Below are 12,823 nucleotides of genomic sequence, written 5' to 3'. Positions count from 1 at the left end.
GAGAAAAAAAAGTCGAGTATGATGCTACTATGTGCATTCTCCTAGACATGAAATGGATTCACGAGCTCAATCGTGACGCATTTTAAGGAAACATTTCAAAAATGCATTCATTTATTAATTATATTTTATAATTGTTTATTTAAGGTTTTAATTTAGAAACATTTATATTTTTCAATATGAAAATCTTTGAGGATTGTCTATTACCAATACAATATTTCGCAATCATAAATCGTCAAGAATATCGATGGACCGCTTTTATAGTAATGAATAATCAATTTTTAATAAACAATAAAATAGTGTGATAACTCTCTTGCAAAAAATGACATTTATTCTGAAAAATGTATGTTAAACAAGAAATCAAATGCAAGTACGTTCCAGAGCTTCAAACTAAAAAGCTTTTTCATGCGACCCAGTCGTCTGATTTATTAATTTAATTCTTTCGACTTTCAATCTTCAATTTTTTAAATCAAATTGAAAACTTAAAGAAAAATTAAGATTGAGATTTTAAAAGTAGAAGATTAAAAACAAATTGAAGCATCTCTATTGTGAAGGCTTTTTAAGGGATCTATATTTTTTTTAATTTTTTCTATATTTCAATTAGTCATAAATAGTCAAGTAACGCTGTTAATCTGGATTGACATAATTAAATATGAAGCTAACATTTTCGTTCAGGTGATTTCACTAAATAGTGCACGAGTTACTCTTCATTGTCATTGCACTGAGCATCTGTTTAAAAATCACCTCTCACCAAACACCAACGAGGAGCTCTTTTGCCCCAAAAAAACTATATCAAAAAAAGAACTGGAATTTCATGTTGCGTTGCAAGTACATCTTCTTAACGCATCCCGGTTAAGGTCATACCGTTAATGCACTTTCGCAAATGTTTGTAGGTACTTCAATGAATATATGTACCACCTTTTATCACTTCATTTGGCATTTGCACGGAAAATTGCTTCGCAAAGAGTGACCTTGCACTTAAAACGTTCTTTTTGCTCAAACGAAAATATACAAAACAAACCAAAAAAAAAACCCACGTTGCCACAAAAACCATGTGGACATGTGCTGTTGGTGTGGCACTCAAATTTGGGGTAGGATTTGATCCGATTCGAAATGAATATCGCATTTCTTTGGTATAAAAGCATTGGAATAGTCCAATTAAAATCAGTACGAACTCACAGTTCAATCAACACAATCAATCCATTATCAACTCAAAAACACTTATCCAAACCTAATATGGCATTCAAGGTGCGTCGGCGGCTTCGTCAACCACACGAGCTTGCCACAGTTTATTTAACTGGAATAAATTAACTGACGGTTTCTTTCTTTTCTTCGAATTTCAGTTTGTTGCTTTTTTCGCTTGCATCGCTGTTGCTAGCGCCGGACTCATTCCTGCTGCTGCTCCACTTGCTGCTGTTGCCCAACCACTCTTGGCCAGGGCTGAGCCCTATGACCCTCTGCCACAGTACAGTTATGGATACGATGTGCAAGATGCTCTTTCCGGTGACAGCAAGAACCAAGTGGAGACTCGTGATGGAGACGTTGTTCGTGGTCAATACTCATTGAACGATGCTGATGGTTACAGACGTATTGTGGACTATTCTGCCGATTCAATCAATGGATTCAATGCTGTTGTTCGTCGTGAACCACTCGGTGTTGCTCTTAAGGCTGTTGCTGCTGCCCCAGCTCCTCTTGCCTATGCTGCTGCTGCTCCTGCTTTGATCAAAGCCGCCCCAGCTCCACTCGCTTATGCTGCCGCTCCAGCTCCATTGGCATACGCTCACTCCCCAGCATTGATCAATGCAGCTCCAGCTCCTCTTGCTTATGCTTCCAGCCCAGCTGTATACAGCTCAGGACCAGCGATAGTGAAGACAAGCTTTGCGTCACCTCTCATCTCGTACGCATACTAAGTGCCAAATATTTAGTCTGATAACTGATAATGGATAATAAATTAATTAACTTAAAAAAAATGGTTTTCACATTATTTTCAAAGGGAAAGGTTTTTCGAAACCTTTATTTTGTATTCATAGTACTACAGGCATTAGGGAATCATCTGAGAATTTTTGGAAAGGATTTGAATTTGATATTTTATAAAATGAAGCACATCGAGACGAACATAAAAAAATATATTTTTTGTCCCAAAATTGTGTGGTTTGACCGCCATTTTGAAAATGCGTTTTTGTAACTTTCTCGGCTCCTGTTTATCGTTGAATGGATTTTTTTATCTTGTTTTGTAGAAAAACGTATTATCTAATTTTTTTATTAAATATTTTTTTCTTGTAATGTATCTGTATAAAAAGATACTGACGGAAATATGTAAAAGGTTTGGAGATGATCGTGAGTTTTACATGTTTTTTCGGTTTGGGTTCAAATTATCATAATAAATAACTCCAGTACAACTATAAATGTCCTACAATTTGATATATTAAGTTTTCTTGTACGCCCAAAACTGTTTTGGTTATAATCTGTCGAATTCAATATGTTGGTTGGCTACAATGATAATACCTACTGGTCAACGAAATTCAACTTTTTTTGCACAAGAACCAAAATATTCTTTTATGAACGTTTTTAGGGTGCTGATTTTGAATCTGAGGTCAGAAAAAATGTATTGATCTCAGTTTTTCAAATATTACCGTTATAAAACACGAAAAAACGTGATTTTAATTGTTTTTGAGGTTGAGCTATTATGTGTAGCAATTTATTTCAGAATAATTTGTAACGGTGTCTATTAGAATTGCCTTTTTCATTCCAAAAACTGCTTCAATATTTCCGATATCTCTTTTATTGCCCGAGATATCTTAAGTTTAAGCTTATAACCCAAAGACTAACTTAAATAAATCTTAAGTTTAAGTTCACTGGTCAACAAAATTTTCAACACAATAACCAAAATATACTTTTCTGAAGGTTTTAGGAGTGCTAAACTCGAATCCAAAGTCATAAATTCTATTAGCCCCGGTTTTTGAAATACAACCGTTACCAAAGGAAAAAGTGTTTGTTTTTGCATTTTATAACGGAAATATTTCAAAATGGTTGTTTTGCATACGTTCCAGTAGGTACTTGAAAATTTGCACAAAATTGAGCTGTTGTTGTTATAAGCAGCCACATAAATTTGCTGACCGAAATGACTCATAATAAAGACCATTTCGAAAATTTCGAGCAATTAAGGTTTGTTCGTCTTTTATGAGTTTCTACACCATTACACAATCAAAGCTTATGCAACTTGAGTTCAGGGTAATTTTCGATGCTGGATCTCATATTGTTTAAAGAAACAATTCCGACCCATTTTGACAAAGATTAAACATATCAAATGTGAATCGACGACATTTACGTTTATTATTAATTCATAAATTTTAGAAATCACTTGTGTGAAGTTATGATCCCCCAACATTGACATCATAACAGAACCGAATTAAAGAATGCAGAAATCCAAGAAACTTAAAGTAATTTTTTTTCCAACTATATTTCTTTCAATTGAAGAGTCCAGAGGAGAAACAGCACAAGTCCATTCCAACTCATTCCCAGAAAAACGCATTTTTAATTTTGTTCTCCTTACAACATAGTACTAAAGGCACATCATTTATCTATTTTTTTACCGACTTCCAAAAAGGAGGAATTATTCAATTCGTCTGTATTTTTTGTTTTGTTTGTTACCTCATAACTTTGGACTCAGTGATCCAATTTTGATAATTCGTTTTGTATTGGAAAGCTGGTGCCTGCAGTGTAATCCCATTTCAATTTCGTCCATTTACTGCTATAGAAACTATGAGAAAAACAATAAAACCCAGTTTTCATCCATGGAAGTCGGTTTTGTTTTTTTGATAAAAACGATTATTATTTAAAGTAAGGATGCCATCAGATAGTGCTCAGTAAATACTATAAGACCTAATAGTTTATATTTAAAAATTGACGTGCGTCGTTTTTCCTCTGGACCCTTCAATTTAATACAATCCTAAGACATAAGACCTATTCAATTTATTCTAGTCTTATAATTAGGGTTGTAGAAATCTCAATAAAAAAATCTCTTTAAAATTAAAAAAAAAATTGATTCCAAAAATATTGTATAAAAAAAAATTATGCAAATATTTTTTTCAGTCAACAAAAAATGTCACGGCAATTTTTACCGTGCAAGTAAAATATTTTGCATCGCAAAAATGTTATTGCAAATTTAAAAAAATGCACTAATTCAATACAAAAATTTTTTTTTTTTTATATTCGTCGTATTTTCTACAATTTTGAATGTTTAGTTTTAGATTAACTTCAATATTATAGTTGAAATATGTAGCTTATGTAGGTAGTGTGATAGAGAGTTATAAGAAATTCGACCAACATTATTTAAAATACACACATTTTCCATTGAATTTTTTTTCCATGGAGAAATTATTTTTTTATTTACAATAATAAAATATAAATATTTTAAATATTTTTATTTGCAATTAAAAATTTTATTTTCAATGCAAATATTTTTCATTTGCAATAACTTTTTATTTTATGCAAAATATTTCTATTTGCAATAAAAAATTTTTTTTTAATCTAAATATTTTTCATTTGGAATAACATATTATTTTTAATGGAAAAATTTTGTATTTGCAATAAATTTTTTTTAATACCTACAAAGTTTATTTTATTTGCAATTCATTTTTTTTTTCTTTTAATTTGAAATAGAAAGAAAATGCATTTAAAAAAAAGATAAAGTGCTAATTTTTTTCATATTTCTCTCTTTTCATTTAAATAATTTAAAACTAACTTACTAATACTTCAGAAGTTCACTTCATTAAATATTAAATTATCCTCTCAAATTCGCAAATGCAACAATTTCCATGAATATTTATTCACCCCATTTCAAATTATGTATTTATTTCTCTAACATAATCTTAAAAACTGCTGTAGTGTATGAATAATAACACACTGCACTACCGATTTGCATTCATATTTTGACAAAATAAAAACAATAACGTTTCCCTCAAAAATAAACAAACAAAATTATTTCATCATTGAACTGAAAACGAGCTCATAATGTAAATAGAAAACTACAATAGCACTTCAAACCTAAAACGTAAATAATAAAATTGTTGACAAAATTAGCTTTGATGTAAACAAACATTAAATAAATTCTACAAAAAGTAGACCAATTTTCTAATGCTTGTCTGTTTGCCTGGAAAAATGGAAAATAATTTTTGCAGCAATTCTCAATTCTAAAGTCTTTCAATAATGAATTCCGTTTGTTCAATTTTACTTTTAATAGACTAAAAAAGTATAACAGACGCACCGTATAATAATGCAAATACCAGCTCATTATTATTGTGCACATAATTCTATACTACAATTAGACAGAATCCAAAAAAGATAAAAAAATTCCATTTTGAGAAATAAAAAAAATTCTATCCTTCCATATACGTGGTCCATGTGTCTGTCATTTTTGCACCAAAATAACTTAAAACTTAAAAGTATCAGTTTTCATTTTAAGAAACTCACACATTCAATTTTAAATGCGTTTTATTTATTTAGTTTCTCAACTTTTTTAAAATATACAAATAGACATTAGACCACTTTGGCTCCATCCAGCCATACGCAGTCTATATTAAATTGTTTACTTATTCAATTACATAATCAAATAAATTTGAAAAAATAAATTAATAAACTTACCTTGTGAGAACGCTTCCCGTCAATAGCGACAATGAAGCCAACTCCACAAGCTTCATGCTCATTCTGTGGATCATACAATCCCTGAGCCTTAGGTCCTTCCCATGGCATTTGTTTGTTTTTGTTATCGGTGGCATCATCATTTTGTGATTCTTCTGCTAATTGTTGTTGTTGTTCTTGTGTTGTGGTTGTTGATGATTCTTCTAAATCAATTTCACTTTGATTTAATAAACTTTCACGGTTTTCACTACTATTGCCACTTTCAAGAAATTCATATCCTGATTCAGAATTGTTAGTAATTGTAGGGGCCATTATATGAAAAGAACAACCCTAATGCAAAACTATTTATTTTTTTTGTTTTCTTATTTTTTTATAAAATTTATTATTATTCACGATTAATGTGATGCAGGTATTCAAAATATTTATTTTCTAAAATGTAACACTAAAATAATTATTAGAGTAAACACTATTAGATAAATGCAACGTATTTAAGTTAATAACGTTTTAATTATATTTTTTATTTATTTTCAAATATTTTATATAGAATTATTATATTCCACTGGTACAAATATCACTGATTTTTTTGTTTTCACTTGAATTCATAGAAATCCTTTTTAAATTCAATCTGAAAATATAAAATAAAAAAAAAATTATATTAAATTAATTCAAATTACAAAATTATTATAAATTAAAAAATAAAAATTAATATGCACATTATTTATAAAAAGAAAAAAAAAAAACATTGTTTAAGATGCACATTCCTGCATTTTTAAATGTCTATGAGATGTTTTTGTAAGAGATCGGACTAATTAATAAACTGTAAATACCTACTCATATGTAATGAATTTTTTTTTATTGCAATATTGGCGCAATAGAATTATATTTTTGTATTTTTTTTTTTAAGTTTGATAGTATTCACAGACGACGTGAATCGCACGAGAGCTTTCACGAGAATGAGCGCAACTGTTCTCACATTTATTTTTCATTCATTTTATCAATAGAAATAATAAAAAAAAAAAAAAAAAAAACGAAGAGTCAACAAAACAGCTGCTGTGGGGCAACGAAGACATGTTGAGAGCACGCGCATCTAAAAAAAAAGCTAGAAAACTGTTCTAGGTGCTATTTCTATCCAGACACAAACACTCTATGTCATTGGATTGGAGTCATTATTTTAAAGCTGTCTTAATTGCAAGTCTTAATTGTTAAAAATGTTTAAAATTAAATGCTGAATTTTTATTTAACACAAGAATTTTTATTTAAGAAGAAAATTTCCGAAATACATTATATTTCTATATCCTTGGGTGCTTATAAAGTTCTGATCTGACCACAAAAGACCCCAGCAAAAAGGTGATCAAAATTATTTGTTGGTATTTTTAAATAAAAAGGTTCTTAAAAAGTGTAATTAATAAACACAAAAATTGTTTACCATATTTAACAATTTTTACAATTTGTATTATTTAATAAGATTTTTCAATATAAAAAAAGTTACACATACGCCACGGTGACCCGTAGATAGGACGCAAACAAAATAATTAAAACAAATTTATAGCTGACTAAACAATTACACCAGTTTAACTGTGTTGACTTTTCAATAAATGTCAAAATTTTACATATGGGATGCTAAGATTTCGGAGCCATTAAGCGAAAATGGGTTAAGTATTTTTTAAAAACTGACCCACGCAGAAACCAAATCATAAAACAAAATGGCGGAAGAAATGTAAAACACTGATGATCAATAATTTTTCGGAAACCTTCATTTTAATATCGGATAAATAGAATTAGGAACTAATCACCTTTGTATTTTTGTCGAAAAAATAAACAATTTATTAAACAGATGAATTTCCAAACGAGCAATTTTAATTGAATTTCCAAGACTGCGGTCTTCAGTTCAGACTGCTGCAGGGAAATAAGAAACTTTTGTAGTTAGTTCCCACTTTCCGATTTTAATCTAATTTAAGTGGACTTAGTTCCCAGCACTTTTCAGACTCAGGAAAAATTATATTCTCAAATTCAGAATTAAGTGAAAAATTCGCGAGTAAGTATACCTACATATTACACGGTGTAACACTCAAAATATACGCGGGCGGAGACCTATCAGGTTTTGTAGAGCTAGTCGCACTGAATACGAAACGGTATTTCAAAATCCCCTAACACCCCCAAAATCTGGAGTTACGGGCAAAAAACGGTTTTTTGGACCTTCACCCATTGAAAAAATTCTAGCTTCGACAATTTTTTACCCATTTTCGATTTTTTTACAGTTTCTGATAGAAGATAAATATACCTTTTTAACAATGTATAAAACATGTAACTCGGTTAAACCACTTAGAATTTATAGGAAGTCAAAGTTCAAAAATTCAATTTTTTTTCTCATTTGCCCAACTTCGGCATCAATTTAAAGTATATGTTTTCAAAACAACATGCTATTTAAAAAATATATTCTAAAACTATATCTATTTCTCAATTGATCGATGTATTTTTTATGAAAATCACTTCAAAATTGGCTTAGAAAAAAAAATTTTTCGATTTCAACCCAGATACAGAAATTCGAACTTTTAGGTATAGAACAAAAATGTTGTTTCGGCACGTAGTAGGATAAGTTGGACGCCAGGATTTGATGAAGAGTTTTTGTAGAGGAGCTCAATACAAACATTTTTTTTCTTTAAGAGGGGGTCTATCTCCCCCCGTTTAGGTGGGAGGGGCATTTTTCTAAAAAAAAATTATCAAAATAAAAAAAAATTATTAAAAAACAACGGCAACACTTACAGTAATAAATTATACCATTTCCAAAAGGCAAAATTGTACATTTGATTCTAATTTTTAAATCAATATAATATTACCAATAGTTTTTGAAATAATCGATTTCAAAGTTAAAAATAGGGGAAAAAAAATTTTTGAAAACTCATTTTATACCATTTTTGTCCAGACTGTGAATTTTAGTAAATAAATTATTTAGACAGAAAACTGCCTCAGTTAATTCCTTATCGAACAGTGAAAACTATATGTTTCTATGTCTTCTAGTTTTTGAGAAAATTGAAAAATAAAAACAAATAAAAACAAAAAATATTTTGAAAAAAGAAAAATCTGATAAAATAATTTTTCAATTTTCCCAAAAACTAGAAGACATAGAAACATATAGTTTTCACGGTTCGATAAGGAATCAATTGAGGCAGTTTTTTGTGTGAGTAATTTTTTTTACTAAAATTCGCAGTCTGGACAAAAACAGTATAAAATGAGTTTAAAAAATTTTTTTTCCCCTATTTTTAACTTTGAAATCGATTATTTCAAAAACTATTGGTAATATTATATTGATTTAAAAATTAGAATCAAATGCACAATTTTGCCTTTTGGAAATGGTACAATTTATTACTGTAAGTGTTGCCGTTGTTTTTTAATAATTTTTTTTTATTTTGATAATTTTTTTTTAGAAAAATGCCCCTCCCACCTAAACGGGGGGAGATAGACCCCCTCTTAAAGAAAAAAAATGTTTGTATTGAGCTCCTCTACAAAAACTCTTCATCAAATCCTGGCGTCCAACTTATCCTACTACGTGCCGAAACAACATTTTTGTTCTATACCTAAAAGTTCGAATTTCTGTATCTGGGTTGAAATCGAAAAATTTTTTTTTCTAAGCCAATTTTGAAGTGATTTTCATAAAAAATACATCGATCAATTGAGAAATAGATATAGTTTTAGAATATATTTTTTAAATAGCATGTTGTTTTGAAAACATATACTTTAAATTGATGCCGAAGTTGGGCAAATGAGAAAAAAAATTGAATTTTTGAACTTTGACTTCCTATAAATTCTAAGTGGTTTAACCGAGTTACATGTTTTATACATTGTTAAAAAGGTATATTTATCTTCTATCAGAAACTGTAAAAAAATCGAAAATGGGTAAAAAATTGTCGAAGCTAGAATTTTTTCAATGGGTGAAGGTCCAAAAAACCGTTTTTTGCCCGTAACTCCAGATTTTGGGGGTGTTAGGGGATTTTGAAATACCGTTTCGTATTCAGTGCGACTAGCTCTACAAAACCTAATAGGTCTCCGCCCGCGTATATTTTAAAACCTCATTTTTGTAACACCGTGTTATTATCGGACGTACATACCTATCACCTCAACCTAATTATCTGTTCATAACAGAAACAATACAAAACTTTTTTGGGGCTATAATTATTTGTGTGAAAATTTGCCAATGTATCTGGTTCAAAATGTGAATTTCGTTCATAGAGCTGCGTACTGGAAAATGCGTAACGAACGAAAACATATTGAATTTTTCGTTTACAAATTCATTGTGTACTTCTACTTCCCCTCAGCGTAAGGGCCATATTATTCACTAGTTTAACCCTTTCCAACCCAAGCTATGAAAATCAATATTAAAAAATGTTTTTTTTTTTTTCAGTCTTATCGTGTCAAAAACATCACAACTAAGAAATATGAATAGCAAAAAGTTATTTTCCAAAATAAAAAATAGCAAAACTAATGTGTTACTCTCATGTTACGTGTAAGAAAATTACTTTTTATGAAACAATAATGTATGCTGCTTCTTCTAAGCCAAAAAACAAAACACTTTCTGGATTAACACTTTTTATATCTTTTTTTCAAAATTAAGACCATATAAAAAAAATTTGGGAAAAATAATAAACAGTCCCTTTTTCGATAAAAAAAAATAAAAGAAAAATATTCGTCTAATTTGTTGTAATAATCCAGTAACTAGGCATTATTACCTTTCAATTAAGCCATCGAAACCTAAAAAATTATTTAATGGCATATTTTTTACGAATTTTAAAAAATATGTTACATGAGATTAACGCTGGGTCCGAAAGAGTTAAAAAATACATCTAGATGTAAAATTGTCAAATGTCAAAAATAAATCCAAATTCAAAAATAGTTATCCCGATTTTAACTATTAAAATAGTTAAAAATGACTATTTTTTCTCTGTGTAATAGTGAATATCATGGATTTGGATTTATTTTTGACATTTTAATTTCTTCACATCCATATGTATTTTTTAAACTATAATAATATGGCCGTAAAACAAATTTTCGAAAACAAACTAATATTCCTTTGCCCTGGTAAAGACGTACCCATGTACGTTTTTTTGAAGCACGATGGCGCAGCATTTTGATTCTTAAATGTACCTTAGAAAGTTAGTAAGACGAGGGGCCAGATTTCATAAAAAACAAAATAAAATAAAACGATCATTCGTTTTTCAAAAACAAAAAAAAAAAATGTGATGAATTCATAAAGAATTGCTTATTGCGATAAGAAAATGATTAATAAATAAATCAAGTGACTCAGAACGTAGTCGTTGTCTGGTTCAAGTAAAATGTGCACTAGATTTTTTTTTTCACCTATCAAGTACAGAGAGATATCACGAAATTACCTATACAACTTCTTTATCAACAAATATGACAATCAATGTCAAAAGTATCGGAAGGTACGTATATATATATTTTTTTTTTTTCATTATTAATTAAATTTCATCCATCCACCCATCCATCAATTATACGAAAATGATGATACGCGCAATAATCAATAATATAGTTTTATAACAATTTCTCTATACGTAATTAGGTGCTACACATGCATAAATTTTGATATTATTTCAAGAATAATACAAATAAAAATAAGGCATAGAAAAAACAAAAATGTCATTAATGCCGACAATGTGTTGACAACTATTATAGATGAGGCGCGGTAAAAATCAGGCAAATGTTGCGTAACAAAAAAAAAATAATGTCGTATTATCTATAATTCATTCAAATAATTAAGTGAATCACTCGAATGAGAATTAGGGTAAAAGCGGGTAGTAACAGTGCGAGTATTCCACTAAATTTAAGAATCCTTCCTTGCAAATAAACCATTTCAATTTGTGAGACGAAAAACACGGATTGAAAGAAGATAAACGATGTTCCTCAAGGCAGCATTTTTGGACCCGTTCTTTTTATTTATTTTTTTGTGATATCCTTATTTGTACTTCAAGAAGAGAAGAGTTTAAAAATTCCTAATTTGTTCAATTTGAAGGATTATTCAGGGGAAGAAATCTTAAAATGTCCAACATTACTCTGTTTTCCCCTTACTTTTGATAAATTGGTATTTCGATCTTACAGCAGCTGCACAAAATTAATAATTCTTTTTTTTTTTTTGAGAATGAAATTTTGTTTTCTGTTCTTTTCTTTTCTGAAAGTGACATTAATGTGCATGTTTTTAATTTTTGTATTTGTTTATAAACATTTAAATAAACACAAATATTAGTATCTTTCAAAGCTTTTTCTAATCTTCTTCAAGACCAAAAATAGATACCACAGTAAAGTAATAATAATAACAATAAAGATAAAAATCAAATAAACTAGAAATAGAAACAAAAATTATATTGGTTTTGACCCAGATCAGGTATTTGAATTCAAAAAAAAACCTTAACGAATAATATTATCGTGATAATATTTCGTTCATTCAACCTATACACTTACGACTTGAGATTGAAAATTAGAAGAAAAATGTGTGTTTACATTTTAAATTGGCTTTTAAGAGGTTTGATTTACTTTAAAAAAAAACTTACATTAAATTATGAATTTTTAATAAGTTAGCGCAAGACACGAACTGTATATACACGGCGCCACAAGATAGTGGTGAACATCATTCAATATCATGCTGCGGAAAGTTCCATGTGGGGTGAGTGTTAATAATGACGACATTTGGGTGATCTTTGATCAAATAAGTATATTTCTATTTCATCAAGAATATTGTTTTGTTGTGTTTCATTATGAGGGTTATCAGGAGATTTAGCAAGTGTCAAGACATGAATATTAATGAAATCGTAAATTTGTTGTTTGTCCAAATTGTGGCTATTTTTAGAAATATAATTCGGATTATATTCTTTTTTTTCGAAATGAAAAGGGTGATTTTTTAAAGAACTTATGACTATAAACCATCTGTGGTATAAAAATATGTCAACATATTTTATCATCAGTTTATCAAAAGTTTTTTGAACTTGGGTAGTAAAGGTCCAAGTGACATCAGAATCATTGGAGTAAATATTTTTGAAGAAATAAACATTGATCATTGTTCGGGAACTTTGGCCTTTGACTAGAAGGCAAGGTTAGGGTGCATTTTTGAAAAACAAATAAAGACCGATGACAGTGTGTTTTTCAGCGAACAAATAGCGGACTTTATAATAAAGATCAT

The 12,823-nt window shown here is 29.3% G+C and overlaps 2 protein-coding genes across 2 annotated transcripts in view; one reads left to right on the top strand and one right to left on the bottom strand.

Moving 5' to 3' along the window:
• Positions 1-12,823, bottom strand: part of LOC129912694 (uncharacterized) — a 49,343-nt gene that overhangs the window by 17,248 nt on the left and 19,272 nt on the right. The window contains exon 2 of the mRNA XM_055991052.1: positions 5,641-6,262. Coding sequence (XP_055847027.1) covers positions 5,641-5,949 — 309 coding nt within the window. The 5' untranslated portion in view covers positions 5,950-6,262. The remainder of the gene's footprint in view (positions 1-5,640; positions 6,263-12,823) is intronic.
• On the top strand, positions 916-1,967 carry LOC129912712 (larval cuticle protein A3A-like). The gene is made up of 2 exons (XM_055991083.1): positions 916-1,245; positions 1,341-1,967. Exons 1-2 carry the CDS (start codon positions 1,111-1,113, stop codon positions 1,905-1,907), a joined length of 702 nt encoding a protein of 233 aa, XP_055847058.1. The 5' UTR covers positions 916-1,110; the 3' UTR covers positions 1,908-1,967.

Source organism: Episyrphus balteatus, chromosome 2 (genome assembly GCF_945859705.1).
Source record: "Episyrphus balteatus chromosome 2, idEpiBalt1.1, whole genome shotgun sequence".
In the NCBI taxonomy this organism is placed as follows: domain Eukaryota; kingdom Metazoa; phylum Arthropoda; class Insecta; order Diptera; family Syrphidae; genus Episyrphus; species Episyrphus balteatus.
Note: the sequence above shows the minus strand (reverse complement) of the source record. Positions and strands in the feature narration are given on the sequence as shown.

Coding starts and splice junctions, on each gene's coding strand:
- LOC129912712 (XM_055991083.1), top strand. CDS start 1,111: ATGAATATCGCATTTCTTTGGTATAAAAGCATTGGAATAGTCCAATTA. Junction 1,246..1,340: donor AACCTAATATGGCATTCAAG/GTGCGTCGGCGG, acceptor TTCGAATTTCAG/TTTGTTGCTTTTTTCGCTTG.